At 37.9% G+C, this 27,188-nt stretch overlaps 2 protein-coding genes across 4 annotated transcripts in view; both read right to left on the bottom strand.

Moving 5' to 3' along the window:
* The window catches only part of DCUN1D1 (defective in cullin neddylation 1 domain containing 1), a 43,432-nt gene extending 23,124 nt beyond the window's left edge, over positions 1-20,308 (bottom strand). Inside the window, exons 1-3 of one of the 2 annotated variants that reach the window (XM_040568032.1) lie at positions 20,298-20,308; positions 16,715-16,721; positions 1,024-1,029 (exon numbers count right to left, since the gene is read on the bottom strand). The gene's annotated coding sequence lies outside the window, so the exon portion shown is untranslated. The remainder of the gene's footprint in view (positions 1-1,023; positions 1,030-16,714; positions 16,722-20,297) is intronic. The other variant, XM_040568033.1, reaches the window with a different exon arrangement.
* MCCC1 (methylcrotonyl-CoA carboxylase subunit 1) lies at positions 4,521-24,782 on the bottom strand. Of its 2 annotated transcripts, none has more exons than XM_040568029.1 (19): positions 23,742-24,782; positions 22,484-22,533; positions 21,821-21,960; positions 21,480-21,575; positions 21,192-21,313; positions 20,041-20,188; positions 19,099-19,220; positions 18,099-18,210; positions 17,687-17,768; positions 16,743-16,870; positions 14,880-15,063; positions 14,290-14,399; positions 13,037-13,253; positions 12,310-12,396; positions 11,700-11,749; positions 9,785-9,922; positions 8,905-9,012; positions 7,640-7,711; positions 4,521-6,113 (listed from the first exon to the last, which is right to left on the bottom strand). In XM_040568029.1, exons 1-19 carry the CDS (start codon positions 23,786-23,788, stop codon positions 5,994-5,996), a joined length of 2,133 nt encoding a protein of 710 aa, XP_040423963.1. In that variant the 5' UTR covers positions 23,789-24,782; the 3' UTR covers positions 4,521-5,993. The 2 variants fall into 2 exon arrangements, with proteins under 2 accessions (XP_040423963.1, XP_040423964.1); XM_040568030.1 differs by lacking the exon at positions 23,742-24,782 and adding an exon at positions 22,671-22,923.
* Positions 24,783-27,188: the final 2,406 nt, after the last annotated feature.

The raw sequence follows: 27,188 nt of genomic DNA, 5'->3' as shown, positions 1-27,188 counted from the left end.
AGCGTAATCCCCTTGCAGAGAACTTCCACTTACAGCACTTTCTAAGGAACAGGCCCAAAGCTTCATGAAGGATAACAAAATCCTGGAACAGCTTGGCCTAGAAATGTCTTTCTAACCCCTACACCTTTTTGTAAGCTACTTTATGCTCTAGAAAGTGAAACCACAAATTTATCTTACACTGGTAGAGTAGCCATAAAGTGCTTTATGGCTATGGCCCTTTTCCTGCAAACACTGACCATATGTTTAATTAAGAGAACAAAGTCCCATGAACTATCCCACAAGGATTTTTAATGCCACTCTAAAGAAATGAAGTTGCTTAGGATTCAAATGTATGGACCCAATGGTCTCCTCCTATCTCACTGTTTAACTAATACAGTTAGAATGGACGTATCAGTCTCTCTGTATTTCTTTTTTAATTAAAAAAAGGCACAGAGGAAATAAACAGTGAGTCCTCCTGTAAGTGTCTATGCAATTGAACCTGAAAACTGGCAGATAGCCAATATCTGAAGATTGTTGTTAACAGGTCACAGAGAAGGGTGTTCACCTTCAAGTTTTTCATCCTTCCTGCATTACGTAAGAGGTTAAGAAGTTATTGCACCCAGTCCAAGGCACTGTTAATGTCATGTGGAACCCAGGTCCTATCTCTGGGAGGAAGCAGGACAGGTTTATGTGACAAAGGAAGAGCAGTCAGGTCAGTGAACCCAGGACCTAAGAAAGTCTGAAAACTTCTCGTGCATGCTGGCAGGACTGAATAAATACAACATTCCAAGACACCTAACAGGCAACAGACTGCAAGACTTGTGTATTTTTTGGAACTAAGTAGCAATACTGAGGTAAAATGCCTTGATTTTGGAATATGTAAGTAATATAAACTAAAAACCGAGAGGGCAATATGAGATACACACATTTTCTTATTTCAGAACTTCTGTAAACAAGGCATAATCACTGTAAACAGAATGGTCTGGAATTTTCCAAGCTATAAGCCAGACAGTGCCATCACAACTATGATTTTATGATTAAAACCTGTACCTTTTAACTGTAAAGAGCCTGCCATTCTCACTAGAAATGGGTGCTTTCAAGACCGTAGGAGACACTTACATTATGAGTTTCCCTATCACGGGGATTTTCTATCTGTGCCATCTTTAATTGTTCACCCTAATAAAAAAAGAAATCATTCCAATTCAGGGCACACATTTGCTCTTCAAATAAGAAACAGTAATTTAAATTATATATATGGGAGACTGAGCTTTGAGGTAGGCAATTTGCAAGAGTAAGACAGATACACAAAGCAAGAGTATAAGACGACTCTTCCTCCTGTCTTATGTGTCATACACATTTAGCCTTTTCCACTCTTCTCACTGTCATGACAGCAAACCAGATTTTGGGAACATACCTCTAACACCCAGCCAGTATTAAATTTCTGGTATCTAAGTGGCAAACTGTGACCTACATTCCTGTGACTAGCTATCGATATCAATACAGTAGAGCAAACCTCAAGGAGAAAATGCATTAACTACGTCCGTATATAAAAGTTCCATTTTAAAATTGGTTTCTCCTAGTTCATGTTATACCTCATCTTACCTCTGAGCAGGAGCTATGTCTTATGTTTCTGGGATGCTGAGCACAAGACAGCGAACACGCACGGGGTCTCTGGCTGCAGCTAGGGTCTCTGCTGTTTGCAAAGGGGCAAAAGCAGGGTGCAGCTCTCAGCAGCAGTCTCTTTTCACCAGACACTTTGCAGTTTGCTGGCTACATATGTTAACATCTCCCGCTTTCCCTACTTTTCAAGTGAGCAGAGTGGCTGTCATTCACAGAAAGACCAATTATCATTTCAAGAGCAACTTTTTGGCACCAGAATTGTTTATAAGGACAACAGATTAAAGCTAAAATCCAGCTACCATTATCATTTCAAAAACTCAGTAGGACATTAGACATATAAATGTGTTTTACTTACTTATTACTGTTATAATAAAAAATATGGGGTATTCAACCAGAACATCCATGCTTATTTTAAAGTGGATTCACTGTATAATCAAGGTTTTAACCTAACATCCAGTGTCTCATAAAAGATACTGCACTGCTTTTAGAACCCAAGCTTTTTTCTTACATGAAATACAATCAGTCCACATAATTTTATTTTTTTGCATCATGGTTTTTCATTAATGTTGCATTAATGCATTTCTAGAATGTGTTTGGTTGGTTGGTTTTAAGTGGAAGTGAAACACAACATCATTAATTCAACTCAACATTCAACTTTCTCCATTTTCTCCTGGACAGCACTCAGTAGCATGTATTACTTTCTAAATGGAATTCTTATGCACAAAGCTACGCTCCAGTATCATAAAAACACTAAGTGATATTTATCTGCGAATCATTCATGTGTAAAAATTTTGAATATAATTATACAAGCAGTTTAGGTATCTGTTGAAAACATACCTTGTGTAAAAGCTCTGTGTTCAGACTTTAATCCACTGCCACTGACTGTTCCAGTAAACACAGCATTGTTGAGCTTTTAGCAAACAGAACAGATAGAACACAGTCAAATAATTCCAGATCTGACTGAACGAAAGAATAATCAACAGAAATGAATATACCTGTGATAAGCACGTTGGTTGATAGGCCCTTTAAAATGGGTTTAAGTTCCTTTAATAAAAGAACACACTGCTCAGATCCAACTGCATTCTTTTCCTTACCACTGACTGAGTGTCCTGCAAAAGCACTTCAGTATTCATTTTTTAATCATCTTGAAGACAGAAGCTAAGATTTTCTGGTCACTAAGAAGTTAAAACAATTAGAACAAAGAAGTTAATACACCTTGGAAACTTTTTGCCATTCACTGGCATAAATATTTACTCCATAAAATGTAAAAGATTATAACCTTGCAAGTAATAATAAGCCTACATCTGACATTACAACTTTACCAGCAAGCAAAGAAAATTATTTATAAATCTTTGCGTCCACAAATTTTACAGCGTTTTGATTACCCTCATCCTTATTATGTAAGAGGAAACAAAGGCAAATAGGCACTAAGTGATTTGCCTGAAGACATGGTGAGTCAGTGGCTGAAATAAGAATACAATCCTGGCTCTCCTGCTTTCCACTCCCTGTGTCCTAACCACTAACTCAGCATGAATTCAGGCTCCACAGTACAGACCTACACTGGGTTTAAGCAATCGGAGCTTCCGTGAATAGTGGCTGACAGCAGCTGAGGAGTGCGAGTGCAAAAGAGACTGAGATCCCCACAGGTGGATAACTACAGCTCATGCAGGCTGTAATTTTGGTATGGTTAACATTCACGTTACCAAGCAGGATGTTACATGCCTGATTAAACACACTGACCAATAAGCATACTGAGAGCATTACTCCGGTGCTGTCCCACGCAAGCCGTAGCCTGGAACACTACTGGCCTTGTTCTTTCCTGGAGGCTATCAACAGTTGCTAACTACATATCCCTTGACCTGCTCCCTCTCCCTGTGGTAGCAGAGTACATCTTTACAGTTAGAATCACTTCAGATTCATGGTTTCTGCAGTATCCATGACTCTTCTATCACAACTACAGCACTATCTCAAAAGGTACATTGATAACTAATAACTAGCAGAGATCGTCCTTTTAGCTTAAGCTCTAAAATACTACATTTTAAACAACTACCCGTTTCTTTCTTTCTTACTCAACCACCAAGTGTTTCACAAACAACAATTTAGTTACAGCTAAGTTACTATCATAAGGCTCTTAGTAACTCACATTTATAACACAGGAAAATGTTTCACATTTCAAATTTGTAATAAATAAAAAAACATCTGATTTTGTAAACTAAAATTCTAGATTACAGGAACATCCTACTTTTAATAATTTTCTAAGTTAAATTAAATCACATTACAGCACATTTCAAATCTACAAATTCTGACTGACTTCTGCAAGAGATTTTTGAAGGGCATAAATTCTAAAATAAAAAACACCGTCATTATTTGGAAAACCAAGTCAGTGAAAAACCTATATAGAGAAAAAAAAATAACTAATTTTCAAAAGCAAGGGAAAATTAAAACTGCTGTAATGCTAAATGATTTGTCTCCCTTCGTTCCCAGGGAAGACATTTTGTCAGCTTCTGACGAACACGCTCTTGTTCATTGGCTGGATGAAGCAAGCGGTGCAGACCGAGTGGACAGACAACCTCATGCTGTGAGTTTTAATGTTCTGCTACAGATTCAGTGTAGCAAAACAGATCTAGAAACACAGCAATGTCAAGCAGGAAAAAAAAATGCAAATCTGGAGTGTCTCTTCAGGACTGAATTCACATTTCTGTATGCAGATTGAATTTTTAGATAAAAACAAGTCACTAAACTTACCTGCAGTGAAACCCATCACGACTGTCTAGATTAATTACTACTTCCTAAATGTCATCTGCAGATTGTGCTTTCTCAGATATCAGGACATGATATATATACAGATGACTAATACATAAACATTTCTCCATAAGCAACCAAGGAAAAGACAAAATTGAGAAAAATGAAAACAAACATTCCAAATCCAGCTCAATTTTTATTTGGCGGTAAATAAAAATCACTGTGACAATCCTCTACAAGACGATCATTTGATTTTACTTTTTGTAAAGTGGCCACTGGATTACCAGGAAAATTGAAAAGTAGTATTCTTATGCTTTTAATATACAGACCGTCTAGACACATTTCAGTTTTTACAATTTTTGTCTGCATTGCAGGTAAGGCTGCACAGTTACAGAATCCGAGCTGAAAATTGCCCAAGACATTGTATACTAACTCTGAAATAAGGATTTATTTGCACAGATATAACTAGGAGTTTGGGATCACTGCAGCACCTATTTGTTCCTTTGTGCAGTATCACTGTAACAGAAGTCCATATGACCAGCAGAACTCCACCTTAACCAAAATTTTGCAAGTAACAAGTTTGTAGCAATTGAAATATTCCATTGATTTTTTTTTTTTTTACTTCTCTGTTCCCTTATCTTTGCGACAGTTTTTAAACAAGTTAAAAAAAAATGGTAAACCATCAGTATGCTGTCTGAGAAATATTTTCTTTAAATATCAAAAACCTATCAATTTTCTCTTTTGCAACACTACAGATGCAAAAAGGTATATTATTCTCAGTTATATTTCATGTTATTATAAAGATCTTGGTACTTCACTCCAGCCAGTAAGCAACATATTTGAACATGAACAATATGAGAAAAGTAATGAGGATTTTGAAGTCAGTATTTTATTTTGGCACAATTTCCAAGTATTAAACAAGCTTATCATCTTTCTGTGCTACTGCTTCATGTTTAAAGATCAAATATTACCTTTGGAAAGCAGTCACATTCCAACTTTGATTAGTGTAGCAAGTGTTATTTTGTATTTTTATTTTTTTTATCGCATATTTCAAAGTATATTAAAATAATTTTTGAAATGCAAATTTTCACTGCTCATTGAGGTAAGTATGAAAACAGATGCACCAAAAATGACTGAGAGGGATCCTGGGTTACAAACAATCCTCAATTCTCTATTTGGGCAAAAGGACAAGGCCACAAACAGGAATTTTGCATGAGAAATTCATTCGTGAAGTAATTATCACCTTTCAGATTTCCTTCAAATGAAGGAAATCTCACATCTCAGGGAAAATAGGCATCTTTGAATGAAAAAGTAGGCAGAAGAACCCTAGCTATCCATAACGTACAGTCCTTACTAACCTCTTGTATCCTTAAGGCGGTCCATATCTTTTCCCAGTCTAATGCCTTTACACAGGCAAACACAATCACTGAACAACAATCATGTAGGTCCACAAGTTATATACACGATTAAAGTATAGTGATATCCAAGATTTCAGTGAAGTCAGCATAATTTACAGTACAACTATGCAGGGAGTGCAGAGGAAACCAATTCCTCAATCCATTATACAAAACAGTTTGCTGAAAATGTGAAGAAAACTTCTCCTGAGAGAATATCAGCAAAGTAGGAAAAATAAAATGCACCTTCCTTGAATTTTATTTTGATTCAGCCTCTTCATCCACGAATTCAACTAGCGGAGCATGTCTATTGGCCTGGGCACCTTCTTGGAAATGAACCTTTTTTATCACTCCTGCCTTTGGAGCCCTTATGGTATGCTGCATAGAAACAGATCAATAGTGAACCAGCAGAGTAGGTTGTTGGTGTTTTTTTTTTTCCTCTCTCCCCAGCAAATCTTAATACTACTCTTTGGAGCAATTAGAACATGACATACTTAATTACTTCCTCTGACACTTGTATATTTATTTTAAGCCTTCTTTTAAAATGTTATCCTACCCTTTATCAAGTTTTATTTCCTCATCAATATTTATTTTGGTAAGTATACTAGAGACAAAAATGCTAAATAATGGTGTATTTTGAAGTATGAACAGCTGAATTATGCTTCACTAATACTTTTTTTTTTATTACACTAGATAGCAGGCAGAAATAATAAAGTTTTAGTCCACAATATTAATCATATAACAGATTTGTTCCAAGAGCAATCTGCAGATTTACTAAAGACAATTTTGTTTGCTCCTCAGGACAGGTATTTACTGAAAAGATTTTAGGCAAATCAAGTTGAAATGCAAACACGACTATTAGTGACAGTGAAGGAATAGTGTGTTTTCATTCTGATCCCCAAACTGGTATACTTGTTATTTTATCAGGTTAGTTTTCGATTTAAGTTTTGATTCTTGGTAGTTTTCTACATAGGTTTAGTCTAATACCAAAACATTTACTAACAAATGTTAAATCCTCACATCAAGCAAGAATTCATTTAAATAATGCTTTTGAAATTTTACACTCTGAACAGCACTGCAAAAAAAATAAAAAGACAACTCATCTAACAGTCTGAGATATCAGCTGGAAAGGCACAAATATTTAGTATTCAATCTCAAATAATTTGGGGGTGTAACTCGCGGTGCAATGCTGCATTTCATGTAATTTTAGTGCAATTTCTAAAGGGACGTCATTAAGGGAAAAGCAAATTTTCTCAACAATATTTATTCTGCTACCACAAACTGAAGTGTAAAATAAACTAATAAATCCAAATCCAAAGAGTTTAGGTTACAAAATCTATAGTTCAAACAATTTTAGCCATGGCCAAGCAATGTGACAACATATAATGGCCAAAATACTAGTCCACTGAATGCCATGTGGACATACTAAAAGAATTTTTTAGTATGCTATTAGCAAAGCCTTTATGCAAATAATAATAAAATTTACAAACAAATCTTGGGCATATTTACAAAGTCGCCAATAGGTGAGTTTCTGCATGAAGTTACTGTAGGCATTAGAATAAATACACTTTTATCACGGAGAGAGAGCAAGGAATAGACCTAGACAGTTTTGTACTAGAAATGAAAGGATTGTTAGCTTGTTGTGAGAGGGATGAAAGGGACTGACACTGTAATCAAACAAATGTTAAAACATCTGCAGAGTGCCGCAGATTATATAATCATAATTTGTTAATATTAACAACAAATGTAATCCCCTAAAATCTACTCTGACGCAACACTTGTTTTACAGCATATAAAGTACAAGCAACAATCTGCACAACACGTCATTAATGCAATCAAAACTGATGCACGTATGACCGTATTTTTATTTTCTCAGTAATTAAAGCTTTTTATATGTTACTCACCTCCATTTTCATAGCTATCATAACCATTAGAGGGTCTCCAATCTGAACCTCATCCCCTGCTTTCACAAACACCTACAATTCAAATTGGGAAAAAAAATCATGCACGTCTGATCTGCACCATTAAAGAACAGCAGCTGGATCTTGGCTAGCACGATCCACTGAGTAATTGTGGTTTTTCAGAACAGCCTCATAATATCTTCATTATTGTTGAATTGGGTATTTGAGTTCTCTACATAATACTCAAGGGGAGTTAAAGGTTTTACAAAGAGGTTCAATACCAGTCAACAGGATGATGAGGAAGCCATTTATGTTTCAAAGAGGAAACACTAGAAGAGACAAAGTATATTCGACTCCATCTGGGCTTAAGAAATTTCTATTTTGAGATACAAAGTCCAGAACCTCTTCCTGGAGACAGACTCTGCAAAATCCCAAGATCCCTATTTTTTCTGCAGCCCTGATTTAGAATGCTTCTTGAACTCCATGCGGTGGTCATAGTACCAAGCCTGCCAGAGTTCAAGAAGCCTGTGGACAGCACTTGCTATTGTGGAGCCAAGAGTTGGGCTCAACGGTCCTTGTGGGTCCCTTACAACTTGGGATATTCTATGATTCTAGAACACCTCTCTAGAATGTAAGAGATCCACAATTAATGTACTCCACTTTCTCAAAGGGTTCGTGCCTTTTTTTTTTTTTTAATCACTAGCAGAATCCCCTAACTACTAAAATTATGTATCCTGGACATCTCCCTTCCGTTGAAACTTTTCCACCATACAGAAAAATACAGAAGACTTGCTAAGTTAAAGAAAAAAAAAAAGAAAAACAGAAACAGAAGCTTAAAAATAGAACTTAATAGAAAAAGCATTTTTTGTTTGTTTTGGTTTTTCGTTTTTTTTTCCAAGCACATCTATCATCTCATTCTTTGGTTAGATGAAATGGGTCAAACAGCCTATAGCATTTCAGGGAACTCTGGATTAGAAAGCAGTTAAGATGAAGGAAAAATTCAAACAAAAAATTCAACCAGTAGGATTAGTTATATATTCATACCTTCCTGAGCTCTAGAAGAAGAAACTCAGAAGCCTGAAAAGACTCTTGGATGGCTGCTGGAAAGTCAGACTAAACAGGACTTTATCTAAATGGGAGGAGCCACACAGCACTGACATTTTTGGCCTTGACTCTTTCCTGGCAGTATAGAACCATGCACCATTGCTGGAAGAGTGAACTTTGACGTAATAGTGTTGAATTCATTTTTCTACCCATATTATAATTACCTTTTCAACTGTGCCCGTCATGGGTGCTACGGCACCACCTTGCATCCCTGCTGAGCTCACTGCAGATAAGTACTTGGGTACGGGAAGGCCAATCTGAGCACTACCTTCCTACAGAAAATAAAATCAATAGCATGAGTTAACAACATAATATAATACCACTAGTACGTGTGCTGATATACAGGAACAGGACAGACCCAGATTTATGCAGAAGAAAATTCGTCAATTGTTTGGGGTTGCAGACTACTGGAGCCAGGTCACAAGGATGGGGGGCATGCTGACTGCTTTGCAATGTCAAAGTCCTCAAGATCCATGCCTGTTGCTGCTGAAGGATCAGAGAGGAGGAAACTACTCCTGTGAAAATGAGGCTCTACATGGACCTTTGTCCCACATCCATACCTTCCTTATTCATGCAGCAACAGCACAAAGTTTTAGAAAATTAGTAAAGGCTGTTTGCATAAGGAGTAGGTAGGCTGCTAAGACACTGCCATCTTCGTGGCCAAGCACTGTCAATATGGTGAACGTTTCACAGTCCACAATAATTGTCCTCTAATCATTGGAGACACAAAATTTTCACTGCATGCTGCTGAAAGTCTTAAGTGTCACAGAATTAGGTATTAGTTTAGAAACCAATACATAATCATTTGCAACTCCTTTGATTCACCTAATTGCATTTTATCTTTGCACAAGCACTTAATCTTCTCATTCACAGACCATAAGCAACTAATTTCTAATTATAGCTGCAAATCCACCACATATCAAAGCATTATGGGCCAATATAAAAATTTCAGTTATGATTCTCTTCCCCATTCTATCGCGATTTATGTTGTTCATTTACAAGTATAAAACTTTAAACTTGTGATAAAAATGAAAGATACTTTACCGGAGAGAAGAGATAAATGGTGTTGTCCAAAATGACCAATTTGGACTTGCACACTGTTCCATTTACTGAAGACCTCAAGTAAACTGAATCACCTTCATTGAAGATCTCTCCAGAAATCACAAACATTTTATCTTCAATCTGAAAATTAAACACTTTTATAAGGACAAAGCCTAACCCTTCACGAACACTAAAATAATAAAGCAGAAGTTAGTGTTTGCAGTATATATTCATAACCCGTGTTTTGTTTCTTCATAGATAATTCTGGATATATTTTTTTAATCACCTTTTTAAATCTTATGTATCCTTTATTTTTTGATTAACAGAACGTATTGTGTATCCAATGCAGTCAGCTCAGATTAGCTAATGCACTCTCCCCAAGACAGTCTGTATCATAAACTATGCAACAGCAGTCAGCAAAACATAAAGGTGTGCTATTTCTCAAGAACCAAAAACAAAACAAAACAAAAAAAAAAACACAGAATTTTCTGTTTAGTGATGGGACCTGGACCCAGTATTTCTAATTTGTCCTAACATCTTAACTTTCTTCAAACCCATATTAACCACCTCATTTCACAAGTTTCCACTCTGCTTTACAGAAGATAAGTACGTTTCTCACTCTTGGAAATTTTTCATACGAAATCTTCAACACATTCTCCATAAACGTACAAAAGAGCAGAGAAAATCAGTAACGGAAACAGTGCCAATTAGACAACAAAACAGCAAAAGACCAAATGGAAAGGTCATTTATTTGCACGTAACCCTTTCATCTTGGTCAATGGAAATTGGCCGTCTGCCACAGTTTCAGAATACAACGACAGTAAGAATTTGAATGTAAGTGTGCTATGTTTAACTTACATTTTTAGTTGCAAGTCTTGCTGAATGATATTGGGAATCAGAGACTTGCTAGTCTTCAAGAAAGTTACAGGCAGAGATAAAATTCACTATACATTTATACAGTCACACACTATTTTCCGCTGAACAAACACCTTATCACACGCATTGAATGGATACCGCCATCTGATACTGATCCCTGAGAAAACATCCTTTGCTTGATGAGTATCCTGAGCAGGGATGCAAGTTAGATCTACATCCTGGGCAGCACTGTGAGCGCTTGCCAGTTCCCTGGCCCAGTAACCTGCTCTTAGTTGATATCGGTCCCAGGGCAGGTTTTGTAGCACTCTGGTGGCACTGTCCTCTTCATGATCAGCTCCCAAGGCACACAGCTCTGCTCCTCCAACCCTTATCTCCAGCTTCTCTCCATTTCCATCTCAACCTGCATTCTTCCTTTGGAGTCCACATTCTCCCCAGTAGCACTTCATCTCCCACAAAGGCCTCACTCAATGTCCTTTCCACCCTCTTTATATTTTGCTGACGTTCCTTATATGGGAAAAGCCTAAAATGTAAAAGCTTTCCTGTATTACTTATGTAATCAATACACTCAAAATAACCTGAAGGTTATTTGAGGGATGTGGGTTATTTCAATATTCATATCTGCAAAAAAATAATTGTATAAAGGCTTGAATTACATGACATGGGGATATACACCTGAAAGTGCAAGAATTTTCTCACTATTTTTGTACTATGCTCATCTCTATACAGTCTCAGCAGTTCATAAACACTGATTCCTTTTCATTATTTCCATTTTCTGAATATTAGAAATGAGAAACTCATCTACAGAGAGACTGCATTCTCAAGTGTGTAATCATTTGGGGTGCCAAATTCAAGATAAAATCCATTATGACTCCAAAAAAGGAGTGAGTATGAATCCAATGCTAAAATACTGAAGTCTACAACAACTGCTGCATGTGAACCAAAAACAGACTCCTAATCATCAAGCAACTTTAATAACAGTTAATACCAAAAAAGTCTGTAAGAAACTGATTCTAATGAAATATCTGAAAAAAGTCTACTTTACCTGCATGGTGTATGATCCTTCTTTACCGTAACTTACAGCTACATCCACAACTGTTCAATAAAGCAAAATATATGTAAGCTAATATAATTATAGGATCTAGAGAACTTAATCTTTTTGATAAAAAAGAGACCTACCAATACTAAGAGAAGAACGAGTATTTCAGAGTAGCTTAGCAGACACTGCAGATTTCACACTGAATTCTAGACAATTTGTCTTTCAAAGCTGACCATCTGAAGCTATGCTCTGAAATCTGTACACTTAGTTACCTGGACAGGAAACAGATTTCTGAGGGGGAAGAACTGCTGAACACTACCACACCTAAGTCACACGTCAAACAAAACAGCACTCAGTTCTTCCAAAATCTCAACCTTATTCATTTAAATGATGAACATCATTAGTGCCATTTGAATTTGGTTTTTATCTCTTCAAGATCTAAGGGCATAGGTTTAATAATTAAACATGCAACCTTGTGAATTCCCTTCCCAGCTTCAATTGCTTAAAACTCAACACTGCTTCCATCTGCTATTTCTAAACCTGAATTTTCAAGCACCAGTTGAAATGACTTTCTCAAGTATTTCCTCTCCCTCCACACCCAATTTTAATCACTTACTATTTTCCCCATCCAGCAGAGACAGTTTTCTAGTATAGCATATATTTATTCTTCTACCAGTGCTGGATGCAAATGGTGAGAATTTATCTAAAACACAAAACATACAGACATGTTACTTTTATTACAGTTTGGCAAAACACACAACATTTAGAACTTACACCACGAAAATCACTGTCCTATTAAACTTACACATTTATACTGCACATTAAAGATCAGGGAATCCCTGCAACAGATGGTGACAATCTGTCATTCAAACTGCAAGACTGAATAAACTGAGGGTGTATCATCTACATAAAACACGTAGTCCTTTTCATCCCATTAAACCCCTCTGCCTCTCCCAATTCTAGCCAGTCAGTCTTTATCTCTGAAGACCTTGGTCCAACTGTAGGACTAATGGTGATAGATACTCACTGCACTTGTAAAGAGCAAAAGGGACACAGTGACACAGATTAAGAATCCCAAGGTCTTTCAGACCGGCGCTTATCTGAAGTGCCTAGGGAAGTAGTCTCTACATTACAGTGGTGATATATTCAATATCTGTCTCTCAACAAAAGTTATAGTCTGCTGTGTGCATAAATATCTGACAAATGCTATAACGCAGAACCCTGAGCAGGCACCAAGTAAGGCAAAAAGGGAGTACACAAATTAAATAATTACACATGAGGTCACAGCACTGTCTCATCCAGTCAAGCAAAACAAAAGAAAAGAAAAGAAGAACGATCCTTACCACCTGACTGATCTCTAAAAGCATCTGTTGCCATTTTCTCTTTCAGTATGAGTCCCAGAGCTGCCTGACACACAACTTCATGTCGCGTTGCCTTTTTGGCTGGAAACAGTTCATCATGGTGTTGAGGAATGAAATTAGTGTGCACATTTCCAGCCTCAAACTGTGGGTGTCCTGACAGGCTCAGTAAGAAATCAATATTAGTGCTTAATCCTACAATCTGTCAAGAAAAAGAAGCATATTGCCAAGTTGAAATGAAATTATGAATGCACAGCTTTCTGCTCAACTTATGCATAGATGAAACTCTCTTCATACAGCACCAACAATGCACAATTTATGAACAAAATGTAATTAATTCAACTGGTACGTTTTATTACATATAAAACCATTACTTTTAAAAAAGATTATTTTTTTTTTAATTGTAGATTTCTCAAAAGCACTCTGTTTCCAAAACGATACCTTTGTCCACTGTGAAGTCAAAGAAAGCTTTCCAGAAATAGTTAGGGGAGGAGGTGATTTAGGGAAAAAAAATTCCTGCTTTGGAAAATCTTGCTCTGAGTATTCAAAAGAACACTCCTAATATGAAAAGACCCTCTTGTTAAAAATTAGTTATATAAGCTTCAGATATTCCATATTAGATGTTTTAATCGCAACAAATAGAAACAGTGACTTTTTAAATTTACTGTACCCTATTCATTTCCTGTAGTGCAAAATATCTAATTAAGTATATATATAGAAGATATATATAAAATACCTGTAGTTTTTAAAGAGAAAAAGGAGGATGACTTCTTGAAAATAAGTCATAGACTAAAAAGTCTCCTTATTTCCTTACCACGTGTATAGTCTAAAATCTAATTGCTTTTATAAATCAGAAATTACAAGCAAACATCATGTGATACAAATTTTACATGCAAATTTCTTTTATTTTAAGAAAGCTATGACAAGGATCATTGTTTTGTTATTTAGCCTTACTGTTCTACAAAGACCCAGCTGTATCATCCAACTAAAAGGTATCAACAACTTAAAAACCCATATGGAAAACTGGACTTCACACTTATCTCTATCAACTCCACCAATGAAAACAGTTTGCAAATTAGGAAAATAACAAATAATGAATCTGAAATAGTAGTGACAATCCAAACTTCTCCTAAAAACCACTTTTGATTTATTGCAGTTTTTTATCTGTATGCTGTTAGCTCAAGGTGTTCAAGAAGTTAGTTCAAGATTTGAAATCACACTGGGTTCCTCCTACTTACGTTATATTGATGCAAGCTGTATTGCAACTTTCTCAGTGCTGCTTGACGATCCTCGGCCCAAACAACTAACTTTGCAATCATTGGATCATAATGAACAGAAACCTCATCACCTGAAATATATGAAAAAAATTCTGTAACACTACAAACATATTTTCTGAAAGCTGGCATACATAATGCTGAACAGCATATGGAATTAAACTCTCTGACATAAGTAATGGCCATGTTTCTGTATGGTCTTAAAGAATATTTATTAACTTGAATGATGTGACCTGGCATTTCAGTTCCAAGGAAAACCTCAGTACAAACTTTTGTAGAGGTAACACTATTCAAATTAGCAGGACTAATAAATCGTGGTAAGAATAAAATCAGCATAATCCAGCAGACAATAATTTGTATAGAGATAAAATAAGGAGGTAAATAAAATATCCAGTGATTGTACATGCACAATCATGAGGAAGAATAATTCTGTGGAGATAGGTATTTAACAACACCCTGTGGGACAAATTTATTTAGGCCAAAGCCGGAAATGTTTATAATGAAAAGCTTTTGATGTTTAATATTTCTAACTACACCACTGCCTTTAGTTTTACCTTGTCTGACTCCAGTTTCTATCCGGGTGAAATTATCAGGTGGTGGGGTGGACAAGTGCAACAATGGCCCAGCCCCTGGCATGAAGTTATTATTAGGGTCTTCAGCATATATTCTAGCTTCAAATGCATGGCCTCGGAGCAGAATCTCTTCCTGCTTTAGGGGAATCTTCTCTCCAGCTGCAACCTGAAAAGGTGTTCTTTTCTTTAATGCAGGATCAATATTCTGGAGTGTCAATGTATGAAAGAAGATTAAATATCCTTCCTCCAAACACGAACTATTAGAAAGTGCGTTAAAAAAGGGCAAGGAAAAAAAAAAGTGTTAAATCATAAATGGCTAATTCTGAACTTACTCCTTCCTTTTTTCTGAGTCACTAGTCAAAGGATTTTGAATTATTACTGTAAATTGACCTCACAGTATTTCACACAGCTTAAACATAATGGAAAAATAGTCTTTTTTTTTTTCCTACTTGCTATGTCAAAAATAATTAAATGCTCAAGTTAAAGGTTGACCAACCAAGATGTTATTTGAGAGGAAAACTGCTCTAAAAGCAGACGATAAAATGGATTACTGGCAGCCAACACTGTTGGCATAAACTGCTGATTGTTTTGTATAGAGGGACCTGTACATGTAAATGATTGTTTCTCTAGGGTAATTTCTAAGAATTTACAAAATCTTTAATAGGCAAGAAAATATTTTATTCCTCAAAGGATTTTTCATTACAAATGCAGGAATACCAACAAACACCAATAACATGCCAGTTTGAGACTGAAAAAAAAACTGCTTTTAGGGACAAAATAATAAACCTGCTGCAGTTCAACAGACAGGAGACCCTTCACCAGGAAGCAACACAAACTCCACCTACAAGTGGAAATACCAACTCCTACTAAAAATCTTGAGCAATGTTTTTTCTTCATTTGAAGCATTGTGGGTTTTCCATGCTCACCGAACTATGGCTTTCAGCAGAGGCAGCAGAATACAACCTAGCCCTCAAACAAATATTACTACACAGATTTTAAAAAAAAATTCTCTCAAAGAACTGACAGACATTTTCTGTCTTCTGACTCACATGCAAAGACCAGTAAACTTCTTCACCTTCTCTCTTTTTAATGTTGTTTGACCCCTGCTCCAACTCAGCCCTCAATGCTCAACTTCCACTCCTAGATCAGCAAGCCAAAAGCCTCCTTTTTTGCATCCGCATTTGGCATTTTGTTTTTCTTTCTGTTTACACGAAACACTCCACCACCCTATCTATTTAAGCTCAATGTGTGCTGCTGTCCTCACTTTTTGATTTATCTAAATAGAATTATTTTTTCTTTAATTTCCAGTTCCCTAAGGTCCAAAACTTCCTGTTCAAATGTGTGAGTAATCTCTCTGCACACTGGGTGTGTGAGGAAATAGCCTGTTTCCAGCCCACATAACTATACATTTATTTTAGAATGCGACTATACTGGTAGAACACCAGACATATTTTTGTGAAGAGTCTTCCTTCCATGGCCTGATCAAAGTATTATTTGGGGCCAGAGATACATTTAAAGTAGAGTTTAAGAAATTGTTGAGCATGGCAAGAGAAAGGTCAAGACCCTACTCCTCCCACTTTCCACGTCCTCTACAGTTTCACTAAATATATGGAGAGAAAGTTTTTCTCTCCAAAATTGGAAGAATTTGTTGGAATTGAGAGCAACCACAAAATACTTTACAATCAGGGTAATAAGAGATGCTCCTCCAGAGCAAAGAAAACTCTACCCAACTAGCGGAATGGCAAATAAGCATCTGAAAATCTATCTGGTCTCTTATAGGCAACACCAAAGAGTGCTACTCACCAGACAAGAGGGACTCTGCATCTGAAACCAATTATCACTTACCCTAAGCTGCCACTCCACCAAGTCTGTTCCAGTGATCATCTCTGTAACAGGGTGCTCTACTTGCAGTCTGGTATTCATCTCCATGAAGTAAAAGTTATGCTGGGAGTCCATAATAAACTCCACTGTTCCTGAAGTATTTAATAAATAAAGGATGTTTCACGAGGCTTTCTCAGGACAGATATCTAAGACACGTAATTGATCTACATCACAACAAGACTATTATTTCTAAAACAGATGCAATGAATCTCATTAAATTCCATGCAAATTATCTTTATGGGTGACACAGTTGAGATCTGAAACAAAAGAGTTGTTTCCTTGCATATTTACATATTCTGTGCCATTTAGTGACCATTCTCCTCCTTTAGCAGCACAGCTACATTTCATTAGAGGTCTAAAAAAGTACATCAAGACTGCTGAAAGCACGGTGTCTAAGGAGAGGGCATGTGTTTTTTTTTTACTTTTTTAAATAAGCATCCAAAGAAGGCAATGGGAAAACAGAAGAAGTGACAATTTTAGCAGGTAATTTTTCATTTGGAAAATAGTATGGATTTTATAGACAGTGAGTTTTGGGGTTTTTTTAAAGGCTTTACTGTTTGAGGATAAGGTTTTATTCTTTGTAAGCTGAAAGATAAATTATTTTCCTTTGCCTTGTTTAAACTTACTAACATTCACAATGCTCGCTTTCCAAAAACAATCTTGTTGATTGAATCATCTGCTCTGAAATTCTTTCTCTTTCTGTTCTCCTGCCATTGGTCTTAAGCACAGACCAGGTACACTCATTTAAATTTATAATTACATGAGAATTAACTACTACTTGCTTCCACCTCAAAAAAAATCTGGCATATGTGTTGTACACTAAAACAATCAGATGTCATTTGCCCTGAGATTCAGAGTCTTAATAAGCTAAAAGGGTATCACTGGAGCATCCACGCCTCCAGACCTACCTGCTCCTACGTAATTCACTGCTTTAGCTGCTTTGACAGCAGCTTCTCCAAGTCTCTTTCGAACTTGAGGATTAATTCCTGGCTGTAAATAATAACAGTAATACATAAAATAACAAATTTCAGTGATATTAAACTTACTATGCATGAATATTTTGCAGCGTCTAGAAACTGTACTGTAATCCTTATCAATAAGTGAAATTTACTAATTTTTTTTCCTGAGAATCACTTTCCTAAACATCTTGATTTTATTTTATTTTATTTTTTTTAGGTAGAACAGTTTCTACAGCAAAATTAAAACAGGTGGTAAGAATTACAAATAAATTACTACCCCGTTTGATAAATTACATGGTGAGGCTTAGCAATGACTTTAAAAATATGTCATTTTATAAAAATAGAAGAACTTTCTTCTCACCCCTGGTGCCTCTTCAATGATCTTCTGATGTCTTCTTTGCACGCTGCAGTCCCTTTCAAACAAATAGACCGCATTGCCATGCTGGTCACCAAACACTTGGACTTCAACGTGCCTGTTTCATAATAATAGATGTTACCATATATTTCACTGAATCCCCAATCCTGCAACTGACTTCACCCAAACAGACTTTAAATTTGTACACAGTCCTGTACTCTTCAGTAAGATTTCTTAAAGGTTTAGGTGTCTGCTCTTGAATAGCCAAAAATGTAGAAATGAGGGTCTTAAATGAAACCTCATTGGTCAAAATAAAAAAGACATATATTTAAATGCTGCTACCTCTCTACTAATTATGATGTTACGATAAAAGTAGAAATATTTCATTATTATTTGATTATTTTCCTCCGAATTTCAGAATTTAATATAATTTCAGAAGAGGCAGCAGCCCTGACTCTAGAATAACCTTATTTATTTTGCCATACCATTTCAGAGGACAACTATTAAATGACAGAACTTCATCCTTTGTGTAAAACTAAGGAAAACTTGTCACCATTCAGGTAAATCCCCCAATGCTGGCAAATTCCCCAAGAATTTAATGAGATTTTCTCACGTCTAGCTGACAGCATAAGCAAGCCCCCACTTTCTTTCTTATGAATGCTTTCTTTACAGTGCTGCTTCAAGAAAGAAGATGTAAAGTGCAAGATTATCAAAAAGACCTCTGTCAAAAGCTCATAAGAAAAAACAAATGAGTTCAGTTTCACAGGTCAGGATGAGCTACAGACTATCACTTCTGTTTTAAATATTAAGTTAGAGGAAGAATAAATAACTAGTTTAGGGCAACTGAGGGCAGCAGAAACACCACATCATCTTTACTCCAGTATGTAGTTGTAGTAGTATAAAGTGATTCTTTCTAGGTGGAAATTTCACTCTATTACTAAAACACTTGCTTATTTAACAGTAAAATAAACATTATGCTGTTCTTATTAAAACATCTGTTTCTCACCTTGGATTATCTACAAATTTCTCAATCAGCATTGCATCATCATTGAAAGACTTCTTTGCTTCTCTCCTTGCTGATTCTAGTTGGTCCAGAAACTCCTTTTCTGAATGAGCAATTCTCATGCCCTACAATACACACACACACAAAGAAATAAAACATATCTGAATGTCTAAGAATACAGTACACAGTAAATAAAATCCTTGATGCACACAAACAGGTTCAAGACTAAAACAGCAAGAAATGCACTTAACGATAACAATACAAATTGCTCATCGACTTCCAATAAGCTAATCCTATTATAAATCCTACTGAAAGTGCCACTAGAAGTGCAATAGATATTATCAATACATTGATATACATGCATATCAAATGCAATTTGATTCTTAAATATCACTGAAGTTTTCCAAGACTGGCAAAGAAAACCTGATTTTATTATAAAATAATTATAGCTATTATGGAAATAACAAGAATTCTCTGTCATTCAATTTTTGCAGATAAATATTCCAGAGTAAAATCAGATTTCGACAGGGAATTCACAATACATTAAAAAGTGTCTAGACACCAAATAGTTAAGTATATTTCTAATCATTTTTATTCAACATTTAAAACTGTTAATAAAAAAAGACAGAGGCTATCACTAGGTAACAATTTCATGTCACCTACTTTCACACAGATAAGCCTGAATGACAATTTTTCTGCTTATGTGAATTACTGGAAATCCACTGAAATAAACAAAACTCTCCCAATTTACTCCAGCTACTTATTTTCTGCCTGGCTACACAATGAATGACATAAGATTTCATTGTGCTGTACTGGACATTATTAATAAATTTTAACCAAACATAGTTTTCCAGTTTGTTTTCAAACATTTCTTCTAGAATAAACTAGAAACTGAGGCATGACAACTTCACACTGTGACAAACAGATCTGCATTAGGTCCTTTACCTTTCCTCCACCTCCGCGAACAGCTTTAATCATTACTGGATATCCTATTCTCTTTGCATGGTCTTTTAGACATTCATCTGATTGATCTTCTCCATGATAACCTTCAACAACAGGAACGCCAGCAGCAGACATTATAGCTTTGGAAGTGCTTTGACAGAATAGTTTTATGTTTAGAATGAAAATAATATTTTTCTCTTACTTTTAAGCTCCAAACCGGTATATGTTACCCATGTTAATTCTCCTTACAGTAGTTCCACTGATACCAGTGAGGGTTACAGAAGTGGGTTACGCAGCATTTTACTGTAATTAATCAAATGGTTCCAATAGGGATTTTTTTCTCCAATCTCTCCAGATAAAAGTGGTGGTCAATTCAGGCTTATTGTTCCTTCTTATCTTTTGACCCACGTTATGGAGGTCAAAACCTACCATTTTTGTATTACCACACTACACCTTACCAAAACTATATTTAAGGTTCTACAAAGACAAAACTCTTTTCATGATACAGGCTGGGTTCACACCACATAAAACACTTGAGCATAACACCAATTACTTCAAACAGGCATGCAAAACTAGTTAAATCACAGAGGTAATTTACCCTCATATTAGCAAGTGATAAAAAATTAATTTGCTGAAATTAATATTGCACAGTTTGTGTGTTAGTAATAACCTTATTTCCATATCCTAGTTTTATATTTTATAGACCAAAGAAATGTTTCCAGGGTAAGTAACTATGAATAAGATCCTCTGTGATGAATAAAACTTATCACCCCATTTTACATCAGCCACAATAACCTCTGATGATAGGGAGTTTTCTCTTTTTTCCACCATTTTGATTGATTCAGGATCAATATGCAAGAGATACAACCTGACTCCTGAACCCTCACCTATACAACACTGCAAGGACCCTGTCCTGGAAAACTAGAATCAGTTAAGTATTTAATTATTAAAATCTCAATAACTGAACAATTCTTACGTCTACATGAATTCCACAGTTGCAAATTTGGAGCTTATTCCTTTGAAGAAAGCAATAAAAATAAGAAAATGACAATTGATGGAATAAAAAAAATATGTAGCAACTGGTCCTTTAGTAACAAAATTAGCCTCACCAAACTGTAAATTGCATAACCAAGTAACAAATTAGAAATAGATACCTCTTAATACCCATATCTCTGATAGCAGATGAAGGCGGACCTATGAAGATGATTCCCTCTTGCTTGCACAACTCTGCAAACTCTGTGTTTTCTGAGAGGAAACCATAACCTGGATGAATAGCCTAAAATAGAATAATGTTACCAGCCTATTTTTATATTAGTTTAGCTTAGAATACCCTGAAACTTCAGTATAGTGCTAAGGAAGCACAAGATGCAAATATCATGTATAAACATGAAAAACTGAAGAGCAGGCAGGTATCCAAAGATTTAAGGTCATGATCAACGTACCTGTACCGCTGAGGCCTTGGCCACCTTTATGATTTTCTCCATGGACAAGTAACTCTGCTGTGAGGGTGCAGGACCAATGCAATATGCTTCATCTGCCTGTTACATCAAAAATAGGTATTACACGGATTGTTTATTAGACAATAAAAAGCAATTTTAACTTTGAATTTCTCAGCTCATTTTATTGTTTATCAGACTGCTAGCATGCAACAGTTTAAATCATTGCCTCTCTTCATAGAGAGACCCAACTGGGAGAAACTTGGAGAACTACCATTTTGAATGAATGTTAGTCCCATATGAAAGTGTTTGCAGAATCAATCACAAACATAATGAATATACTTCACCATTGCTACATGCATGGAATTCTTGTCTGCTTCACTGTAAACTGCTACAGACTTCACACCCATTTTCTTTGCTGTTCGCATCACTCTGCATGCAATTTCTCCTCGGTTTGCAATAAGAATCTTCCCTATGTTGTGACCTCCTATTTAAAAGGATGAAGCACAGTAAGCAATTTTTAAAATAAATATATAATTAAAACCAATGCTAGAAATAAAGCAATTTTAGAATTCTGATTTCTTTTTCACCATTTAGCGTTTATTCATGACAACAGGGTTCATTTAAATCACCTTGCTAAATTTTACTATTTTCTTTCTTATGTTGCTTAAATACTAATATGCCTAAAAAACAATTCTCACACTGACTTTGCAAACTTTGTATCACAAAAAGTCTCAGAGGAAAACGTCACAGAAAATGTAATATTCGTGTACGTTGAGTATGACTAAGTACAGCAGATAAATTATTCAAAATGTTGTTTAAAAATATTAAAGGTGATTTCTGGTAAAACAGGTACAGACTACTGTTTTTGAAAACTATACAAATATAGCATACTTATAAAAAAAAAGAATCTACATCTTTTCAGGAACTAATGGTCTAAAACTAACTGTAAAACCATACACGTTACACAAGCAATTGAACCTTGCAGCTAAAGAAAGCATGTTACATACCCACTGTCGAGGAGACGCATCTCACAAATCTTTGTGCTGGGTTCCATTGCCTGTACAATCAGAAACAAGCAGAATAGTTACAGAAGTCCGTAAAGAAATTGCAACCGAGCTACTTCTAGTTTCAGGTGCAAAGAAAGCACCAACCCAACTCTGAAGCTTTTGATACAACTATTTACACAGAACATACCCAAGTACAACATGCTAAGGAAAGGTGGACATACTTCGTCGGATCTCTGCGTAAAGGGGTTTCCCTTTAGATACAACAGGAACAACGAACTGCCCCCTCGCTTTATGAGCAGCATTCAAAGTTGAAGAGTTACTGTGGGTTACTGTAAGTCCTTTGGTGGACAAAACAGAGCATGGCACTTAATACAGACTTGGCAACATGAAGTATTTGGGAAAGAAGACACAACCACAAAATACATAACAATTGTTTATACAGACAGAAGGCACAAGAGCTGAATGTGAAAGATGTCAAGAAAGAAGAGTTTGAAAACTGAGAACAGAACTCTTCTATCTGTGAATTGCATTTCAGAAATGCAAAGTTAAATCTCAAATATGACTGAAAGCTCTAACGAAACCAGGTATTGAAGACTAAGTGGCTGGAAGAAACTGCTGAAGCAAACTCTTGAAGCTGTTTTAATTAACACATAGGTCAACTTTGGAATCTTGGATCAAGTCCAGTAATTCTTAAATGATACTGGACAAAAAGATGCAACACGTCCTTGACACCACACGATCAACAGCGAGATGGGACATCGCTTCCTGAACTTTTAACAGACAGCTGTCATTGTCACCAGCTCCTTCTGCCCTTACAGACAGCACGCGGTGGCTACGGTGGGGAGTCAGTGACAGGTACCAAACCCCGAGTGCCCAGGACAGTTTGATGGAATCCACACCAGTTGCTAAAGCTGAATTTGGGGTTGTTGGGTTTGGGTTTGTTTGTTTGGGGGGGAGTCTTTTTTTCTACAGCAGAAGCCGAGGTTCCTGTAGCCCCTCCCGGCGCCGAGCAGCGCCTCAGCTCCCAAGGAGCAGAGCCCCCTCCCCGCCTTCTCCCTCAGGCAGCCCGCCTGCACCCTGGGCTCCGCGACGCCTCCGCCAACCCCAACCGCCGCCCGCCCCGCCGGCAGCCGTTAACGGCCGGGAGGAGAAGGAGATGGAGGAGAAGGAGGAGAGGAGCCGGGCACGGGGAAGCCGCGGCGGAGGGATTGCCGCCGCCTGAGGGAGCCGCGCGCCGCCCGCCCCGGCCTGCACTCACTGACGCTGCAGCGCCCAGAGGCAGCGGCGTCCCCGCACCAGCGCCATGTTGGCGAGCGCGGAGGCCGGCGGGGCGGGGGTGTGCGCGCCAGGCCGGCCCCGAGTGGCTGCCGCTGAGGCGGGCGGCGGCGAGGAGGGGCCGGCGGGGCGGGGAGCCGGAGGACGGAGGTCACCGGGGGAGGCGCTGAGAGGGGGCTGCTGAGCCGATGGCCGCCTGGTGGGGCTCGTTCGGGGAGGCAGAGCCTGGGGGAGGCGGCAGAGAAAGCGGGCAATAAAGTGACGGAATAAAGCTGTGATAAACGTGAGGTGAAGCAGGCGGCAGGAGGAGTCCTGGATTCGTTTATGAACGCCTGGGCTCTGAGTTGTGTGCCTGCAACATGGGCTGCCCCGTGGTTGTGGTGACACATGAGGTGTGGCTGGGAAGGGCACGGGGATTCCCTGCCACCATAGCCTCTCTGTGTCCAGGCACGACCACCCAGCTCAAAACTGAGCAGTTTATGTGGAAAAGAGTGGTGAGACACGTCCCATCTGCACAGACAATGCAGAAGGGGTACCTCTTGCCCGCACCTCTCTCTCAAGTATCACCATGTGGCAGGCGTACTGGTGCAGGGCCCTGCTAAACTTCCCCGTGCGATTCCAGCGCCCTGCTTGTGCCCTGAAGAGACAGGGCACAGGGCAAGCTGCAGCTGGGTAAGGCCTCGTGGGGCCATTGTTACTGTCCACGTTTAGCTGGCTCTCATTGCACAGCAAGCAAACAAGCTTGAATCACCAAGGTCACCTCACTTGCCTCAGTCACACTGATTTACAGAGCCCAGGTTAACAGAAAAGTTCAGATAAAGTGTGATACCGATAGACTGCAATAAAACATTTCCAGTGTAGTACTTAGATGACCATGATATTAAAATTATCTATGTAGAGAAATGAAAAATCAGTAGCACTTATTCAAAGTATTAACAGTTACTTATGACTCTGGAGGGAGGAGAGGCCTTGCAGAGGATCTAGATATGTTGGCACATTGGACAGCCATCAACACCTTGATGTTCACCAAAGACGAACGCTGGGTGCTTCATGGGACGAAGCAACACCAGACACAGGCACAGCCTGGGAGATGAGTGGCTGGAGAGCAGCTCAGCAGGAAGGGACCTGGGGGTGCTGGTGGCAGCAGGCTCAGCAAGAGCCAGCAGCTGCCCTGGCAGCCAGGAGGGCAAACTGCACGCAGGGTGTATTAAGCACAGCACAGCCAGCCTAAAGACGTGATTCTCCTGCTGTGTTTAGCGTTGGTGCGGCCTCACCCCGAGCATTGTCCCTGAAAGCATCCAGAGGAGGGCTGCAAAGCTGGTAGAAGGGCTTCAGTGCCGCCTGTGAGGGGAGGCTGAGGACACTTGGGTTGTCTCTGGAGAAGAGGCTGGGGGACGAGCTCACTGCTCTCCGCCACGTCCCAAGGAGGGGAAGCACAGAGGCAGGCGCCGGTCTCTGCTCCCTGGTCACCGAGGACAGGGTGCATGGGAATGGCACAAAGCTGCACCAGGGGGGTCAGACAGGACATTAGGGAAAGCGTCCTTACCAAGAGGGTGGTCAAACACTGGAACAGGCTTCCTAGAGAGGTGGTCGATGCCCTAGGCCTGTCTGTGCAAGAAGCATTTGAATTGGGATCTTAATAACATGCTTCAACTCTTGGTTAGCATTGATGTGGTCAGGCAGTTGGACTAGATGATTTTGTAGGTCCCTTCTGACTGAATTATTCTATTCTATTTAAATAGCAAATGGACCACGCTTTTCCCCAGGAACTCTCAAGCCATCAGTTGTAATAGTGGCAGTATTATTGATATACAGATTAAACAAAATTTTCAGCATGTTTGTCTTTAAACACAAGATGGCAGCATTTTATGTAGTTTACCATTAAACACTAAGAGAACTAAGGATATTCTGCAATACATAAATCAGAGGTGGTGGAGGATTTTACACTTTGAACAGTAAAACTAACAGAAGTAGCAAGCACATTTGTATTGCAAATCTGCTCTTGGTGAAAGTGTCCTGTCAGTGTGGCTTTTAGAGCTTGCAAGGTCAAGTGGGATCACTGGTTTGAATATGCAGATATTTGAAAGGGCAATGTAATAAAACCAAAATGCAGAAAGTAACCATTTTCCCACTGACACCAGAAATATGCTTAATGTTCACGTACATAGATGGAGGCGCTGCAATGAACCTAGTGACGTACTGGATATGTTGGGCTGGTAACATTTTAATTTTTATTGTAGAAGCTTGTATATTCTGAAAGTTGCTTTACATTATTTATTTGAGTACTTATCCCCCCACCTTTTTTTTTTTTCTATGAGCAGATTGTGAACAACATAATTTGTTTGAAATTTGAATTCATTTTACTTGGGGAGATAACAAAAAAATAGTTCCACAGCAAAATCATAGACTCATAGAATCATTTAGGTCAGAAAATACCTCTAAGATCATCAGGTCTGATGAAAAAGGTTAAACATTGGCTGGGCTCATTAATCATATTCTTTAGAAATGTATGGGCTATAGGAAAGCCCCAGCAAAGGCAAGGTTCAAAAACAAGATCCATGTCTTTAATCCGTACAGATTTTCTGACTCAGATTGAACACTTTCCATTTTCCCAACAACCATTTATGACATTTCTGCACATGGGAATGCAACTTACTCCTTTTAAAAAAATTGAAGGAAGAGTTAAGAACCTGAGACAATGAAACAATAATTTAATAAGATACTTGGGATCTAGCAACTTCATAAGGAATAGAACTTGCAGAAAAAGTGAAATGAAGATTATCTGACATTTTGTGGCTAGCTGGGAAAGCCCAGGTGCTGGGAACATGAGCTTCAGACATGCATGGCCCTGAGTTATTGGCATGCAATGGCCAGAGCTATTGGTGTGAGAAAGAAAAAGATTAGCTCAAAGTTGCTTAGCTCCCTTCACATATTAACTTTTAGCTTGAAGCATGTCTTTTGCTGTATGCATGGACTTAATTTTCATGATATGAGCATATGTTAATCCCTGCATATCTCTCACTAAATATAGGAGCATTTCATGTATGCACCAGATAACCCTTAGCCCTTGTCTGGGATCCCCAGCCCCTCCTGCCCTGGTCTCCCCAGGGAGGACACTGCAGATACAAGCTTATTTCAGATCTTTCTTATCATGAGTGGCAGAAGGGTAAGCTCAGTTTGTCCTTTGGCCATCCATGTACTTTTCAAGTGTCTTAGCTTACTAGTGAGGATTAACTTCATAGAAATCTTTCTCCACTCACCCTTGTTATTTTCCTCAAATTGGTGCTTTTTTAAAAAAATACTTCTTTTCTCTCCTAGACACTGTGATGCAAAGCCATTTCTTCAGTGAATCCCAATGCTTTATGCTTCTAGAACAGTCCATGGTGTGACTTACAGATTTATTTTTTGCCTTAAAAAGAAAAATGGTTGA

This window comes from Cygnus olor, chromosome 9 (assembly GCF_009769625.2).
Source record: "Cygnus olor isolate bCygOlo1 chromosome 9, bCygOlo1.pri.v2, whole genome shotgun sequence".
In the NCBI taxonomy this organism is placed as follows: domain Eukaryota; kingdom Metazoa; phylum Chordata; class Aves; order Anseriformes; family Anatidae; genus Cygnus; species Cygnus olor.
Note: the sequence above shows the minus strand (reverse complement) of the source record. Positions and strands in the feature narration are given on the sequence as shown.

What these genes read in the sequence shown, in the direction of transcription:
- MCCC1 (XM_040568029.1), bottom strand. Translation starts at nt 23,788, where the DNA reads ATGGCGCTGGTGCGGGGACGCCGCTGCCTCTGGGCGCTGCAGCGTCA. An exon ending in CCAAGGCCTCAGCGGTACAG is followed by an intron (nt 21,314 to 21,479) that starts GTACGTTGATCA and finishes ATTCTATTTTAG; the next exon opens with GCTATTCATCCAGGTTATGG. An exon ending in CCATTTATCTCTTCTCTCCG is followed by an intron (nt 9,013 to 9,784) that starts GTAAAGTATCTT and finishes TATTTTCTGTAG; the next exon opens with GAAGGTAGTGCTCAGATTGG.